This window comes from Bombina bombina, chromosome 1 (assembly GCF_027579735.1).
Source record: "Bombina bombina isolate aBomBom1 chromosome 1, aBomBom1.pri, whole genome shotgun sequence".
NCBI classification, from domain to species: domain Eukaryota; kingdom Metazoa; phylum Chordata; class Amphibia; order Anura; family Bombinatoridae; genus Bombina; species Bombina bombina.
In genome coordinates this window covers 170931973-170950945 of record NC_069499.1, presented here as the reverse complement: position 1 = coordinate 170950945, position 18973 = coordinate 170931973, and the positions used below count along the sequence as shown (strand labels likewise).

The following is an 18973-nucleotide window of genomic DNA, read 5'->3' as shown; positions in this document are numbered from 1 at the left end:
ACACAATGAAGGAACAACAATTTCCTGATTAATATTCTTATTAGAAACAACCCTAGGAAGAAAACCAAGTTTGGTACGTAAAACCACCTTATCAGAATGGAAAATAAGATAAGGAGAGTCACATTGTAACGCTGAAAGCTCAGAAACTCTACGAGCAGAAGAAATAGCAACCAAAAATAAAACCTTCCAAGATAACTTAAAGGGACATTAAACCAATTTTTTTTCAGATAGAGAATACCATTTTAAACAACTTTCTAATTTACTTCTATTATCTAATTTGCTTCATTGTCTTGCTATTCTTTCCTGTAAAGCATATCTAGATAGGCTCAGTAGCTTCTGATTGGTGGCTGCACATAGATGCCTCATGTGATTGGCTCACCAATGTGCATTGCTATTTCTTTAACAAAGGATATCTAAAGATTGCAGCAAATTAGATAATAGAAGTAAATTGGAATGTTGTTTAAAATCGTATTCTCTATCTAAACTGAGAAAGAAACATTTGGGGCTTAGTGTCCCTTTAATATCTATGGAATGCATGGGTTCAAACGGAACCCCTTGAAGAACAGTAAGAACTAAATTCAAACTCCAGGGTGGAGCAATTGGTCTAAACACAGGGTTGATTCTAGTCAGAGCCTGACAAAAAGACTGAATGTCTGGAACATCTGCCAAACGTTTGTGTAGTAAAATTGACAAAGCAGAATTTTTTTTTTAACTTTCATGTTTATTTAAACTATGCTGAGCACTTTTGCAATTCTTTCACTATAATTTATTTATTGGCTAAATGGCAATATTAGAGAATGCAATAGCCGTCTGTTCGCATCAGTGTTTCATAAATTAGTCAGAATGACTTTGTTAACTTAACTAAAAGCAATTAGGTGTAGTTTCTCAGCTGTGTCATCATAACCCAGATCAGCTACTTAAATTTGTGACATTCCACCTCCTTACATATAAAACTGCACTATAGTCTATTACACATTCCATGGTTTTTCTATTGTGCTGTTTTTGTTTGGTTTACACAAAACTAAAACCCCAACAATGTACATATACTAGAACATTCTCTAACCCATATAAATCTTTTGCAGACCTCAATACAAATATGAGCACTGTATGCTACTATATCTGATAAAATTGCGTTGTTGTATATCGTATTGCATTAGCAATTTTATATTATCTTACACTCTTAATGCCTCCTCCCACTTCCGTAGAAGCATTCTGATTTAAGCCGCAGATTTACGTAAAATAGTATTTGGCTAATGAGATGGATCCTATCATTGTTTTCTATAGCCCAGGTACATATGAAAACTGCTGGGCACCATAATATGCTATCCCATACATCTTGAAACTCTGTTACTAACGTAGATTGGGGCACTGTGCACTATGCTATTCGTACTGTGATTCTCAGCATTTTTGTGGAGGGGACTACTTATTTCTGGTTTGTGTGATTGGATTTGTTTGTTTGTTTGGTTTGTGTGCCTATATTTTATGTTAGATTAGGTTTTTTTTGTTAGTTTACAAAAAAATAAAACCCCAACAGTGTGGTATAAGTGAGTACATATGCTAGACTTCTCTAAACCATATAAATCTTTCGCAGACCTCAATACAAATATGAACACTGAATGCTAGTATATCTGATAAAATTGCGTTGTATATCATATTGCCTTATCAATTTTATATTATCTTACCGCACCCTGCGGGGTGTGTCATTGATTTGTATCTTACCACTGTACCATTTGTTGGTTACAAATAAAATGTATGACAAAGCAGAAATTTGTCCCTTTAAGGAACTTTAAGGAACTTGCTGATAACCCTTTCCCCAATCCTTCTTGGAGAAAAGTCAAAATACTGGGAATCCTAACTCTACTTCATGAGTAGCCCTTGGATTCGCACCAATAAAGATATTTATGCCATATCTTATGGTAGATCTTTCTAGTAACAGGCTTACGTGCCTGAATCAGTATCAATGACCGAATCAGAGAACCCCCGCTTAGATAAAATCAAGCGTTCAATCTCCAAGCAGTCAGCTGCAGAGAAACTAGATTTGGATGATGGAAGGGTCCCTGAATGAGAAGGCCCTGCCTCAATGGAAGCTTCCACGGCGGTAGAGAGGACATGTCTACCAGATCGGCATACCAAGTCCTACGAGGCCATGCAGGCGCGATTAGAATTACTAAAGCCCTCTCCTGTTTCATCCGTGCAATCACCCAGGGAAGAAGACAAACGGTGGAAACACATAAGCTAGGTTGAATGACCAAGGCACTGCCAAGGCATCTATCAGTTCGGCCTGAGGATCCCTTGACCTGGATCCGTATCTCGGGAGCTTGGCGTTCTGACGGGACGCCATCAGATCTAGTTCCGGTCTGCCCCATCTGAGAATCAGGGTGGCAAAGACCTCCGGATGGAGTTCCCACTCCCCTGAATGAAACGTCTGTTTGCTTAAAAAGTCTGTTTCCCAGTTGTCCACTCCTGGAATGTAGATTGCTGACAGATAACGAGAGTGAGTCTCCGCCCACCGAATTATCTTGGATACTTCTGTCATCGCTAAGGAACTCCTCGTTCCTCCCTGATGATTGATGTAAGCCACAGTCGTGATGTTGTCCGACTGAAATCGGATGAATTTGGCTGAAGCCAACTGAGGCCAAGCCTGAAGTGCATTGAATATTGCTCTCAATTCCAGAATATTGATTGGAAGAAGAGACTCCGACCGAGTCCACACCCCCTGAGCCTTCAGGGAATTCCAGACCGCACCCCAGCCTAGTAGACTGGCGTCCGTTGTCCCTATCACCCACGAAGGTCTGCAGAAGCACGTCCCTTGGGACAGAAGATCCAGCGACAACCACCAAAGAAGAGAGTCTCTTGTCTCCTGATCCAGATTTATCCGAGGAAATTAATTTGCATAATCTCCATTCCAGTGTCCGAGCATGCATAGTTGTAGTGGTCCGAGATGAAAGCGAGCAAACGGAATGATGTCCATTGCCGCCACCATCAATCCAATCACCTCCATGCACTGAGCCACTGATGGCCGAGGATTGGACTGAAGGGCTCGGCATGTATTCAGAATCTTTAACTTTCTGTCCTCTGTCAAGAAAATGTTCATGGATATGGAATCTATTAGAGTTCCCAAGAAGGGAACCCTTGTCTGTGGAATTAGTGAACTCTTTTCTAGATTCACCTTCCACCCGTGAGTCCTCAGAAAGGACAGAACCATGTCTGTATGAGACTTAGTCAGATGGAAAGACAACGCCTAGATAAGAATATCGTCTAGATAAGGCACCACTGCAATACCCCGCGGCCTGAGAACTGCCAAAAGGGACCCTAGAACCTTCGTGAAGAACCTGGGTGCTGTGGCCAACTCGAAGGGAAGAGCCACAAACTGAAAATGTTTGTCCAGGAAGGCAAACCTTAGGAACTGGTGATGATCCTTGTGGATAGGAATATGAAGATATACATCCTTCAAGTCCACGGTAGTCATATATTGACCCTCCTGGATCAATGGTAGAATTGTTTGAATAGTATCCATCTTGAAGGATCGGACTCTGAGAAACTTGTTTAGACTCTTGAGATCTAAAATGGGCCTGAACATTCCCTCTTTTTTGGGAACCACGAAAAGATTTGAGTAAAACCCCTGCCCCTGTTCCAGTATTGGAACGGGACAAATTACTTCCATAGTAGAGAGGTCTCTTACACAACGTAAGAACGCCTCTCTTTTTATCTGGTCTACAGACAATAGTGAAAGAAGAAACCTCCCCCTTGGGAGAGAATTTTTGAATTCCAGTTGATACCCTTGGGACACGATTTCCAGTGTCCGGGGGTCCTGAAGATCTCTTACCCAAGCCTGGGTAAAGAGAGAAAGTCTGCCCCCTACCAGATCTGGTCCCGGATCGGGGGCCGCACCTTCATGCTGTCTTTGGAGCAGCAGCGGGCTTCTTGGGTTGTTTACCTTTGTTCCAAGCCTGGTTGGGTCTCCAGACGGACTTGGCTTGAGCAAAATTCCCTTCCTGTTTAGCAGAAGAAGCGGGGACTCCTTTGAAATTCCGAAAGGAACGAAAATGATTTGTTTACCCCTCAGTTTAGCTGCTTTATCCTGAGGTAGGAGATGACCCTTACCTCCCGTAATGTCAAATGATTTCTTTCAAGTCAGGCCCGAATAGGGTTTTTCCTTTGAAAGGAATAGCCAAAAGCTTTGACTTGGATGACACATCAACAGACCAAGACTTTAACCATAACGCTCTATGCGCTAAAATGGCAAATCCGGCATTCTTAGCCGCCAATTTGGCAATCTGAAAGGCGGCATCCGTAATGAAATAATTAGCCAGCTTAAGAGCCTTAATTCTATCTAAAATTTCCTCTAAAAGGAGTCTCAGTCTTAAGAGACTCTTCCAAGGCGTCAAACCAGAGGGCCGCCGCAGTTGTAACTGGCACAATGCAGGCCGTTGGTTGTAAAAGAAAACCCTGATGAATAAATAACTTTTTTAGAAGACCCTCCAACTTTTTATCCATAGAGTCTTTTAAAGCACAACTGTCTTCAATAGGAATAGTAGTACGCTTAGCCTGGGTAGATATAGCTCCCTCCACCTTAGGGGCTGTTTGCCAAGAGTCCCGGACAGTGTCCGCTATGGGATACATTTTCTTAAAATTAGGAGAAGGTGAGAACAGGATACCCGGTCTCTCCCATTCCCGCGTAATAATTTCCGAGATTCTCTTAGGAACCGGAAAAACAGTAAGCAGGCACCTCTAAATATTTGTCCATCTTACACAATTTCTCTGGTGGAATCACAATAGAGTCACAGTCATCCAGAGTCGCTAAAAACCTCCAAGTAACAGGCGGATGTGTTCGAGCTTAAATCTGAAGGACATTACGTCCGAGTCCGTCTGAGGTAACACTTCCCGAGTCGGAAAGTTCCCCCTCAGACAGAAGTTCCCTGACCCCCAATTCAGATCCCTGTGAGGGTACATCAGAAATAGCCATCAAAGCATCAGAAGTCGCAGGAATCAGAGTGGCCTCTGTCCTGCTGCGTTTGCCCTGCAACACTGGCAACTTAAATAAAACCTCTGTAAGGGTAGTTGACATAACTGCAGCCATATCCTGCAAAGTAAATGAAGTGGACGCGGTTGAAGAACACGGCGTCGCTTGGGGAGAAAGTAGTGGCATACCCTGATTCTCATCAGTCTGAGAAGCATCCTTAGACATATATTTGCATTAAAGAAAATCTGTTCTTTACATTGTAAGGCCCTTTCAGTACATGAGGGACAAAAAGTAAGAGGGGGTTCCACATTGGCATCTAAACACATAGAACATGTACTTTCCTGAATTTCAGACATGTTAAACAGACTAGCAATAGCAATAATAGTTGTTCTTTACTTGATATATTGAACTCTGAAGTCAAATCATATACTCAAAAATCTTGAACTAAAAAGTGTACTGCGCCTTTAAATAAAAGCGCAACAATTTTTCTGTTATCAGTCAAAACAACGTTTGCAGCAATAAAAAATGCCCTTATGTGCCCAAATTAACTTAACAATATTGCTCCGCTTGTTTGGTTATGTTATATATAACTTTTTATCAATTTTTATGACACTCCAGGCCCCTGCACCTCGCCACAGCTCTGCTGCGGCGCCTATCTGCCCCAGATCACACTAGTCCTGCTTGAGTAGCGCTCCCAAGTCTCTCTGTGCCCCTTCGTGTACAAAACGACTTAGGCCCCACCGGATCCCAGGACCTTGCTGCCGATCCGGATGAAAACTGCACGGCTGAGTGTGTGAAATTAGGCCCCGCCCACCGTGGGTGTAACTCGAGCCGTACTGAGACCCGCATGGGAAGAAAAACAACATGTCGGTTTCCCAACTTATATTGTTAAAAACGCCATGTGCCCCTCTATACACACACTTTAATAATAAAGCTCAACATCATTGAAAATTGCTCTCTCAAGCCAATTACAGTGACATAACGACAGCCCCTTAGGTAGAAAACCGCATCTCCCAGCATCAGCCCACACAGTATATGCAGAAGTGAAACACCAAACACACTGATAAGTAATCAAGATAAAAGGGAATTTCAGGTACACCATTTTCATTCATATAGTGCATACTGATTACCCCTCCCCAGATACGGAATAATGTCAGCCTATTCTGATGTATCTAGTCTCCCCAGAAACAAATGACTGAACATACCTCAATGCTGCTTGTAGCATGACACGGTTCTCCACACTGAAGATATTTCTTTACACTACCTTCAACTGCTCTGTGGAAACCAGCAGGATCTTAGATAATGTTTGCTAAGATCATCAACATCAGGGCAGAAAAATAAGATGTCTCCACTCCTCTTGGGAATTAATCGACTGATGATTTCTCCCTGAAAAAAATAGTACTCACTGGCACCATATAAAAATAAACTTCTTGATTGAAGAATCTAAACTAACACCTCACTTTACCTCTTCCTATCACTAACACAGGCAAAGAGAATGACTGGGGTGGGAGGGAAGGAAGGAGCTATATATACAGCTCTGCTGTGGTGCTCTTTGCCACTTCCTGCTGACCAGGAGGCGTAATCCCCTAAGGATGAAATCCGTGGACTTGTCATAGCTTGTAAAAGAAAAATAAATAAATAGTGAGAATATATATATATATATATATATATATATATATATATATATATATATATATATACATATATATATATATATATACATATATATATACATATATATATATATATATATACATATATATATATATATATATATATACATATATATACATACATACATATATATATACATACATATATATATACATACATATATATACACATACATATATATATACACATACATATATATACACATACATATATATACATACATATACATACATACATATACATACATATATATACATACATATATATATATATATATATATACATACATACATACATATACACACATATATAATTATATATATATATACACACACATACATACACACACATACATATATACACCTATATACACATACTATATCTATATATATATATATCTATATATATCTATATATATATCTATATATATATATATATATATCTATATATATATCTATATATATATCTATATATATATATCTATATATATATCTATATATATATATATCTCTATCTCTATCTCTATCTCTATATCTATATATATATATATATATATATATATATATATATATATATATATATATATATATATATATATATATATATATATATATATATATATATATATATATAAGTTTTTAAAGTACATTCTCCAAAATGACAAAAAAAAAACCTGGTTTAATGCAATAGCATAGCTGATGAAAGCCAAGCTGTACATTAAAAAAAAATAATGATCCCAAAGATATATACTTTGTTTATGTCAAAAAAATTTCACCCCTCTTGCCGTAGAAGTAGTATACTACTAATCGAGCAAGGATGTTGCATGTAATGGGAAATATCATGTAAATTTTTCTTTTTGTGTAAAAGGACTGATGAAGCCCTCCTTTTTCCGCACTGTTTATTATCTTTTGCTGTATAACTCTTGAAACAGGATGTATATTTTGCATGAGATTTTCTGATTTGTTTGTTATAATGATGGTTATTGAATAAAAATAAATTTTAAAAAAAAATAATGAAATAACATTTATAAAGTGTTTCCATATTTGTATTGGAGTAACGAATAATTCCAAATATATTTGTTTTGTTAAACACTAAAGAAAAAATCTGGAAAATTAAAAGTGAATTAGTTAATTTGTCTGAGATTTTTTAAAGTCCAATTACAATTCTTCTCACATAAATTGATTTATTTACTACAACACCCTTGGCTTAAGAAAAAAAAAAAACTGATTTTATAGTTCAAGTGTTTACCCAATCAGGAGTATAATACTGTAAAATCTGATGTTCAAGTTATATCTCATAAGTAATCCAGGTAATATCCAACAGCCATGCTTCAAATGGTTTAAAATGTCATAAAACAATTAAAAAAACACCCTGAATGAGAACTTTTCACATGACAAATTGAAGTGGATGGGAATGGAGCCATAAAAGTTGTTTTAAAGAATTAAGTTTTGAATGTTTGATTGATTTTTAAACATACATAAAAAAAGCTTTTCTAATGCATTGGAATAGGATCGAAGTATAAACTTAAACACAATATGCTTGAGGGTATATGTTATGAATGTACAGTACTTTAAAAAAAAAAAAAAAAAAAAAAAACTCCAGGAAATTCACAAGTTACAAACTCACTTAAAGGGACACTCAAGTCGAAATAAAATTGTATGATTCAGATAGAGCTTGCAGTTTTAAGACACTTTCCAATTTACTTCCATTATCAAATTCTGAAGTCTTTTTATATTCACACTTTCTGGGGAACAAGATCCTACTGAGCATGTGCAGAAACTCACAGGGTATACATATACTAGTCTGCGATTGTCTGTTTGTCACATGATACAGGGAGATGGAAAATGGGAGAAAAACAGAATTTATGCTTACCTGATAAAATACTTTCTCCAACGGTGTGTCCGGTCCACGGCGTCATCCTTACTTGTGGGATATTCTCTTCCCCAACAGGAAATGGCAAAGAGCCCAGCAAAGCTGGTCACATGATCCCTCCTAGGCTCCGCCTTCCCCAGTCATTCGACCGACGTAAAGGAGGAATATGCATAGGAGAAATCATATGATACCGTGGTGACTGTAGTTAGAGAAAATAATTCATCAGACCTGATTAAAAAACCAGGGCGGGCCGTGGACCGGACACACCGTTGGAGAAAGTAATTTATCAGGTAAGCATAAATTCTGTTTTCTCCAACATAGGTGTGTCCGGTCCACGGCGTCATCCTTACTTGTGGGAACCAATACCAAAGCTTTAGGACACGGATGATGGGAGGGAGCAAATCAGGTCACCTAGATGGAAGGCACCACGGCTTGCAAAACCTTTCTCCCAAAAATAGCCTCAGAAGAAGCAAAAGTATCAAATTTGTAAAATTTGGTAAAAGTGTGCAGTGAAGACCAAATCGCTGCCTTACATATCTGATCAACAGAAGCCTCGTTCTTGAAGGCCCATGTGGAAGCCACAGCCCTAGTGGAATGAGCTGTGATTCTTTCAGGAGGCTGCCGTCCGGCAGTCTCATAAGCCAATCGGATGATGCTTTTAAGCCAAAAAGAGAGAGAGGTAGAAGTTGCTTTTTGACCTCTCCTTTTACCAGAATAAACAACAAACAAGGAAGATGTTTGTCTGAAATCCTTTGTAGCCTCTAAATAGAATTTTAGAGCACGAACTACATCCAAATTGTGCAACAAACTGGATTAGGACACAAAGAAGGCACAACTATCTCCTGGTTAATATTTTTGTTAGAAACAACTTTCGGAAGAAAACCTCTCCTGATTGATCCTGGCTACCAGCCTGGGAATGAGAGGAAACGGTGGGAATACATAAGCTAGGTTGAAGGTCCAGGGCGCTACTAGTGCATCTACTAGAGTCGCCTTGGGATCCCTGGATCTGGACCCGTAGCAAGGAACCTTGAAGTTCTGACGAGACGCCGTCAGATCCATGTCTGGAATGCCCCATAATTGAGTTATGTGGGCAAAGATTTCCGGATGGAGTTCCCACTCCCCCGGGTGAAATGTCTGACGACTCAGAAAATCCTCTTCCCAATTTTCCACTCCTGGGATGTGGATTGCAGACAAGTGGCAGGAGTGAATCTCCGCCCATTGAATTACTTTGGTCACTTCTTCCATCGCCAGGGAACTCCTTGTTCCCCCCTGATGGTTGATATATGCAACAGTCGTCATGTTGTCTGATTGAAACCTTATGAATTTGGCCTTTGCTAGTTGAGGCCAAGCCTTGAGAGCATTGAATATCGCTCTCAGTTCCAGAATGTTTATCGGGAGAAGAGATTCTTCCCGAGACCATAGACCCTGAGCTTTCAGGGATTTCCAGACCGCGCCCCAGCCCACCAGACTGGCGTCGGTCGTGACAATGACCCACTCTGGTCTGCGGAAGCTCATCCCTTGAGACAGGTTGTCCAGGGTCAGCCACCAACGGAGTGAATCTCTGGTCCTCTGATCTACTTGGATCGTCGGGGACAAGTCTGTATAATCCCCATTCCACTGTCTGAGCATGCACAGTTGTAATGGTCTTAGATGAATTCGCGCAAAAGGAACTATGTCCATTGCCGCAACCATCAAACCTATTACTTCCATGCACTGCGCTATGGAAGGAAGAAGAACAGAATGAAGTACTTGACAAGAGCTTAGAAGTTTTGATTTTCTGGCCTCTGTCAGAAAAATCTTCATTTCTAAGGAGTCTATTATTGTTCCCAAGAAGGGAACTCTTGTTGACGGGAATAGAGAACTTTTTTCTACGTTCACTTTCCACCCGTGAGATCTGAGAAAGGCTAGGACAATGTCCGTATGAGCCTTTGCTTGTGGCAGAGACGACGCTTGAATCAGTATGTCGTCCAAGTAAGGTACTACTGCAATGCCCCTTGGCCTTTGCACCGCTAGAAGGGACCCTAGTACCTTTGTGAAAATTCTTGGAGCAGTGGCTAATCCGAATGGAAGTGCCACAAGCTGGTAATGCTTGTCCAGAAAGGCGAACCTTAGGAACCGATGATGTTCCTTGTGGATAGGAATATGTAGATACGCATCCTTTAAATCCACCGTGGTCATGAATTGACCTTCCTGGATGGTAGGAAGAATTGTCCGAATGGTTTCCATTTTGAACGATGGAACCCTGAGAAATTTGTTTAGGATCTTGAGATCCAAAATTGGCCTGAATGTTCCCTCTTTTTTGGGAACTATGAACAGATTGGAGTAAAACCCCATCCCTTGTTCTCCTAATGGAACAGGATGAATCACTCCCATTTTTAACAAGTCTTCTACACAATGTAAGAATGCCTGTCTTTTTATTTGGTCTGAAGACTATTGAGACCTGTGGAACCTTCCCCTTGGGGGTAGTTCCTTGAATTCCAGGAGATAACCTTGAGAAACTATTTCTAGCGCCCAAGGATCCTGAACATCTCTTGCCCAAGCCTGAGCGAAGAGAGAGAGTCTGCCCCCCACCAGATCCGGTCCCGGATCGGGGGCCAGCATCTCATGCTGTCTTAGTAGCGGTAGCAGGCTTCTGGGCCTGCTTACCTTTGTTCCAGCCTTGCATCGGTCTCCAGGCTGGCTTGGTTTGAGAAGAATTACCCTCTTGCTTAGAGGATGTAGAATTTGAGGCTGGTCCGTTTCTGCGAAAGGGACGAAAATTTGTTTTATTTTTAGCCTTAAAAGACCTATCCTGAGGAAGGGCGTGGCCCTTTCCCCCAGTGATGTCTGAAATAATCTCTTTCAAGTCAGGGCCAAACAGCGTTTTCCCCTTGAAAGGGATGTTAAGCAATTTGTTCTTGGAGGACACATCCGCTGACCAAGACTTTAGCCAAAGCGCTCTGCGCGCCACAATAGCAAAACCTGAATTTTTCGCCGCTAATCTAGCTAATTGCAAAGTGGCGTCTAAGGTAAAAGAGTTAGCCAATTTAAGTGCTTGAACTCTGTCCATAACCTCCTCATAAGAAGATGCTTTATTGAGCGACTTTTCTAGTTCTTCGAACCAGAAACACGCTGCTGTAGTGACAGGAACAATGCATGAAATTGGTTGTAGAAGGTAACCTTGCTGAACAAACATCTTTTTAAGCAAACCCTCTAATTTTTTATCCATAGGATCTTTGAAAGCACAACTATCTTCTATAGGGATAGTGGTGCGTTTGTTTAGAGTAGAAACCGCCCCCTCGACCTTGGGGACTGTCTGCCATAAGTCCTTCCTGGGGTCGACCATAGGAAATAATTTCTTAAATATAGGGGGAGGGACAAAAGGTATGCCGGGCCTTTCCCATTCTTTATTTACAATGTCCGCCACCCGCTTGGGTATAGGAAAAGCTTCGGGGGGCACCGGGACCTCTAGGAACTTGTCCATCTTACATAATTTCTCTGGAATGACCAAATTGTCACAATCATCCAGAGTAGATAACACCTCCTTAAGCAGAGCGCGGAGATGTTCCAATTTAAATTTGAATGTAATAACGTCAGGTTCAGCTTGTTGAGAAATTTTCCCTGAATCTGAAATTTCTCCCTCAGACAAAACCTCCCTGGCCCCTTCAGACTGGTGTAAGGGCATGTCAGAACCATTATCATCAGCGTCCTCATACTCTTCAGTATCTAAAACAGAGCAGTCGCGCTTTCGCTGATAAGTGGGCATTTTGGCTAAAATGTTTTTAATAGAATTATCCATTACAGCCGTTAATTGTTGCATAGTAAGGAGGATTGGCGCACTAGATGAACTAGGGACCTCCTGAGTGGGCAAGACTGGTGTAGACATAGGAGATGATGCAGTACCATGCTTACTCCCCTCACTTAAGGAATCATTTTGGGCAACATTATTATCAGTGGCATCATTGTCCCTACTTTGTTTGTCACATTCATCACATATATTTAAATGGAGAGGAACCTTGGCTTCCGAACATACAGAACATCGTCTATCTGATGGTTCAGACATGTTAATAGGCATAAACTTGATAACAAAGCACAAAAAACGTTTTAAAATAAAACCGTTACTGTCACTTTAAATTTTAAACTGAACACACTTTATTACTGAATATGTGAAAAAGTATGAAGGAATTGTTCAAAATTCACCAAAATTTCACCACAGTGTCTTGAAGCCTTAAAAGTATTGCACACCAAATTTGAAAGCTTTAACTCTTAAAATAACGGAACCGGAGCCGTTTTTACATTTAACCCCTATACAGTCCCTGGTATCTGCTTTGCTGAGACCCAACCAAGCCCAGAGGGGAATACGATACCAAATGACGCCTTCAATAAGCTTTTTCAGTGGATCTGAGCTCCTCACACATGCATCTGCATGCCTTGCTTCTCAAAAACAACTACGCATTAGTGGCGCGAAAATGAGGCTCTGCCTATGACTAGAAAAGGCCCCCAGTGAAAAAGGTGTCCAATACAGTGCCTGCCGTTTTTTTTAACAGAATTCCCAAGATTAAAATAACTCTTCAAAGTTATAAACCATTAAATATGCTTATAAAGTAATCGTTTTAGCCCAGAAAAATGTCTACCAGTCTTTAAAGCCCTTGTGAAGCCCTTTATTCTTATATTTAAAACTAAGAAAATGGCTTACCGGATCCCATAGGGAAAATGACAGCTTCCAGCATTACCAAGTCTTGTTAGAAATGTGTCATACCTCAAGCAGCAAAAGTCTGCTCACTGTTTCCCCCAACTGAAGTTAATTCATCTCAACAGTCCTGTGTGGAAACAGCCATCGATTTTAGTAACGGTTGCTAAAATCATTTTCCTCTTACAAACAGAAATCTTCATCTCTTTTCTGTTTCAGAGTAAATAGTACATACCAGCACTATTTTAAAATAACAATCTCTTGATTGAAGAATAAAAACTACATTTAAACACCAAAAAACTCTTAGCCATCTCCGTGGAGATGTTGCCTGTGCAACGGCAAAGAGAATGACTGGGGAAGGCGGAGCCTAGGAGGGATCATGTGACCAGCTTTGCTGGGCTCTTTGCCATTTCCTGTTGGGGAAGAGAATATCCCACAAGTAAGGATGACGCCGTGGACCGGACACACCTATGTTGGAGAAAAGTCTACTTTTATTTGAAATTCAGAGTAGGTGTTAAACCATTGTCTTTTTATTATGCACTTTTTAATTGTGCAATTCTACTGCATTGAGTGGTCCTTTAAATACCTCATCATTCAATAATTCTAAAATCAAGAAAATTCTGAACCCTTGGACAATCTGACATCACATCACACATCATCAATTATATAAGTCCTCATGTATGATATCACATAGGATATACACTAAATATTAATACCAGACATTACGTGAGATAGGCTATCAAACAGCATAACTGTTGACGTACCATATCAAATTTATATTAAAAAATATATATATAAAAAAAAAATTAAAAGTGCGAAAAAATACACAAAAATTACCCAAAAAATCCTAGAATAGTATTGTTATTTATTGCTATAGCAGCTTCACTATGCAACAAGCAATCTATTATGTGCTGTTGAGATCTTACAAGGTCAGTGATTCACATGTGATATTTCTTGATGTACCTATCCTACCTTAGCTATGTATTAAAGCTGGACAGTGTGTAGCTCTGCAAAAGTCTGAGAGAATTTGTGTTTAATGTGGATACATAAAGAAAGAGAGAAAAAAAAAGGACATTGTGAAACTCATTCAAATATATATGGCATATACACACACATTATATATAGTGGAAACGCTATTTTTTTACATTATTTTGTAGACACGTGCAAAATAAAATGATCAACTGTACTGCAAACTGAAGGCATTTTAAATTGTACTACAATTTTAACCACCACCCTGAACAGAAATTTCTTTTAGCCTCGTCCACTATAGAGAAGTCATTACAAGCTAGTAAAAACTTTGGGGAATATTTGGGGAATAATTCTCAAAAACAAAGATTATTTCCTTTTTAGCTTATCACTATGTTGTCCTAACCTAAGGTCTACAAGATCTAAGCATGGCTACTGGTAAATACTGTAAAACTTGACAAATTATGGAGCTAATCTAAATCATTTTCATGAATAATACATTATAACAAATGTCTGTAATTACCCACCTTTTTAAATTTTCATTTGCATAGTTTGTGCCCAGTTCACTGGTGGAAGTCACTTCATCATTTGCCTCAGAGTTTCCTTCTCTTGAAGTACTAAGGTCTTCCTTGATTGGGCTGTCTGGTTTTTCCTCTTCAGAATCTATAGCCACAACTTCAAATTGAGGATTTGGAATTTCCAGTAACTCCACATTGGAGTCGCTGTCTAGGTCATCTTCGTGCCTTTCAATTTCTTGGGTAGCAGCACCAGGTTCTTGTTCTTGTGACGTAGAAGTGCTGACTATTGTTTCTTTAGATGACCGCCTGCTCTTTATTTTGCGGACAGGTTTATCAGCATATATGTCCAGTTCCGTATCACTGTTCTCTGGAACATGGGTGGCTCTAAAGGTTTTCTTCTTCCGTAATTTCTTTTTCTTCTTCCCAGACTTTGTCTCAATCATGATGAGCGTAGATTCTGCCTGTTCCTCTTCAAGCTGAGCTAAGCAGTTATTCCTTCCTTCTGGAGCAACATTCAAAGGAAAAGCCTGGTCTTGTGTAGAACTAGAACAACTTTCTAACAAGCTCTCTTTAATTTCTGAGCTGTTTAGAATGTTGCTTTCTATATTAATAGGAGTATGTATCCGAGGTGGAGATGACATTTCAGGCATTACATGCCTATCAAGAGATGGTTCTGAGTGGATTATGGGAAACTGATCAGTAAGCTCAGCAAGAGACATGGTTGCTGTAATTATAGGAAACATTGTAGTGCTCTGTTCAATTCCACCTACACAAAAATTAAAACATAACGAATGTTGACAAGTAAAAAAGCAAAATGAAATATATCAGAAAATGGCAGCACAAATTTTGGATGAACATAATTTTCCAATTCAGTGAAGAAGAAAATTCTGTATTCATGAAATTTCCCAAACCTTAAAGGAACACAAAGATTGTAATATAAAATGTTTAATTATGCATAGAAGCCCTCAGTTTATACCAGGGTTCTGTCCCTGAAAGAATAGTAAAATGAACCGAGTTATATAATCTAAGTCAATTGGAAGTAAATGAGTTAGGTTACAGGCCCATCTCAAAATTGTCATTAGTAATGGAACATATATTCTATTATATCTTAATATATATTCTGTGTGTCATATTATATTTAAAGCCTTGAAATTAATGCTTTAAAATGTAAAAACAGCAACTTTAAAAATTGTTTTTATGCTTGCAAGGCATGTCACCATCAATTAGGCAGTGAGGAGTTCTGTTTCATCAGCCAGTGGACAGTAATTCTTTTTATTTATTTTTGCTGCATTTTAAAAAAGGACATTTTTTACATACACTTCCTATTAGCTTCCATATCAAAAAGGCCAGCATTGGAAAAATATGTAGTACTGCTATTTTATATGCATGATAGCAATCTATTTAAAGTTCACTGTACTGGCCCTTTCATAAAGCAAACAAATGGCAAACTACTACCATGTGCTATACACAGTAATATAAAGTAAATGCAGGCGGCAAAAACTCTTCTGCAAATTGTTTATTTTCAGCTAAGAAGCTTGTGGAATAACTTCCTCAATAGTGGTCACGTGATCACACGGAACAGGCGCTATTCTGAAACCGCAAATTCAACCAGCGAAAAACAAGGGCTACCTGTACTATGCATAAATACAAAAAAAATGTGCTTATGTCCTTTTAATAAACCAACCTCTTTCTAAACATCTAAAAATAATAATTCTATTTCTCATTTTAAATTTGCCCACCCAAACAAGGTTTTTTCTCTGCTGTTAATCAATATGATAAAAAGGCAGTTCTTGTACACAGCAAGGAGAAGTAATCCTACCGTTAGTCTGAGGAGACATCACAGGTTGTACTGGTGACTGTGGTATTGCAGTCATGTTCTCTCCTTCCCTTTCAGGTGACATTGGTTCTTGTTTAATTGACACTGAGGAATCAGGAGCTGTAGATGCTACAGAAGGAGGCTGCAATGCCTGCGATGTGCAGACTCTGACAGGGGATTGTGAAAGTGCAGAACCTAAAGATGTTGAGGGTGAAATATAAGATGGTGTCTCCACCATAAAAGAAAATACATTCCCAGAAGGAACTACTGGTATTGTCTGCGGTCTATTGCTTTGTTCTTCTGTTACATTGTTGGCTGAATCAAAACTCCCTATTTAAAGCGAAGAAGAAGAACAGAAAATATGTTTTCGTTAGTTTGTCCCAGTTCCCCAAACATACAAAAGGCAGAACATTCAAAACCTACGCTAAACAAGTGTTTCTCAACTCCGGTCCTCAAGGACCCCGAACAGACCAGATTTCATGATATCCAAACTAGAGCAACGGTGAACCAATCCATTGATTCGTAACCATGGTTACTAACCCACTCTCACCCAATTAGCTGATTATTTCACCAGAACCCAGTCTTATGGCTAATCAGGTTGGTTACTATCAGATTCCTGCTCAGGGAAATAACCAGTTCAGCTTGCAGAAAAAACAGACGATAAAGCAAAATAAATCACGCAGGGAAAGCTTGGGCATGTATATGGCAAAGTAAAGAAAACAAACTCATATTAATAAGAATTTGGAAGTAATGCCCAGACACCTAAAACCTATATATAAATAACAAATCTAATAATGTAACAAATCCAGCAAACCAGAATATCACTAGCTACTGCAGGTTTATGCTGTCCCGCAGAAGGGAAATAAATATACAAACTAGACCACAAGATTACCTTGGATGAGAACAGGTAAAATAACCAAGTTTACTAATCAGCTGATTATTTCACTTCTGCTCCAGTTCAGTTATCCTCAAAACCTGGCCTGTTAGGGAAGCCTGAGGACAAATTTGAAAACCAGTGAACTAGACTGGAGCAGAGCTCAAATCTAGCACACCTTATGTCACATTAGGTAGAAAGTGAACATTAGCAAGAGGGGGCACGTCCTTTCAATGAGTCAGTGAGTGTGCCTAATTATACTGAATACTCACCAGCCCTAAATGTGGGTATAAGAATGACAGGAAAGGGAGGAAGATTGCAAGAGACAGGTAGAGTCTATATAAATAATCACTTTCACTGCAAAGACATTTTCACACCCCAGTGCTGAAACAATTTTGAGCTTTTTTTGCTACCTACATTTAAACACTATTGTAAGTCAAGTTTCAGTGAGCAACCAACACAAATCATTTATTGTTTTTATTCAGCAAGCCCAGCATATTTTGATAACAGAATTTATGTTTACCTGATAAATTTCTTTCTCCAACGGTGTGTCCGGTCCACGGCTTCATCCTTACTTGTGGGAATATTCTCTTCCCTAACAGGAAATGGCAAAGAGAGCACAGCAAAAGCTGCCCATATAGCCCCCCCTCTGGCTCCGCCCCCCAGTCATTCGACCGACGTTTAGGAGAAAACATAATTTATGCTTACCTGATAAATTCCTTTCTTCTGTAGTGTGATCAGTCCACGGGTCATCATTACTTCTGGGATATTACTCCTCCCCAACAGGAAGTGCAAGAGGATTCACCCAGCAGAGCTGCATATAGCTCCTCCCCTCTACGTCACTCCCAGTCATTCGACCAAGGACCAACGAGAAAGGAAAAGCCAAGGGTGAAGTGGTGACTGGAGTATAAATTAAAAAATATTTACCTGCCTTAAAAACAGGGCGGGCCGTGGACTGATCACACTACAGAAGAAAGGAATTTATCAGGTAAGCATAAATTATGTTTTCTTCTGTTAAGTGTGATCAGTCCACGGGTCATCATTACTTCTGGGATACCAATACCAAAGCAAAAGTACACGGATGACGGGAGGGATAGGCAGGCTCTTTATACAGAAGGAACCACTGCCTGAAGAACCTTTCTCCCAAAAATAGCCTCCGATGAAGCAAAAGTGTCAAATTTGTAAAATTTGGAAAAAGTATGAAGCGAAGACCAAGTTGCAGCCTTGCAAATCTGTTCAACAGAGGCCTCATTCTTGAAGGCCCAAGTGGAAGCCACAGCTCTAGTAGAATGAGCTGTAATTCTTTCAGGAGGCTGCTGTCCAGCAGTCTCATAAGCTAAACGAATTATGCTACGAAGCCAAAAAGAAAGAGAGGTAGCGGAAGCTTTTTGACCTCTCCTCTGCCCAGAGTAAATGACAAACAGAGAAGACGTTTGTCGAAATTCCTTAGTTGCCTGTAAGTAAAATTTTAGAGCACGGACTACATCCAGGTTGTGCAGTAGACGTTCCTTCTTTGAAGAAGGATTTGGGCATAAAGAAGGAACAACAATCTCTTGATTGATATTCCTGTTAGTAACTACCTTAGGTAAGAACCCAGGTTTAGTACGCAGGACTACCTTAT

General features: G+C 39.5%; 1 protein-coding gene across 1 annotated transcript in view; it reads right to left on the bottom strand.

Moving 5' to 3' along the window:
• ZNF106 (zinc finger protein 106) overlaps positions 1-18973 on the bottom strand; it is a gene marked incomplete in the record, with an annotated part of 238420 nt that overhangs the window by 117520 nt on the left and 101927 nt on the right. Inside the window, 2 exon segments of the mRNA XM_053697719.1 lie at positions 14672-15428; positions 16482-16808. Coding sequence (XP_053553694.1) covers positions 14672-15428; positions 16482-16808 — 1084 coding nt within the window.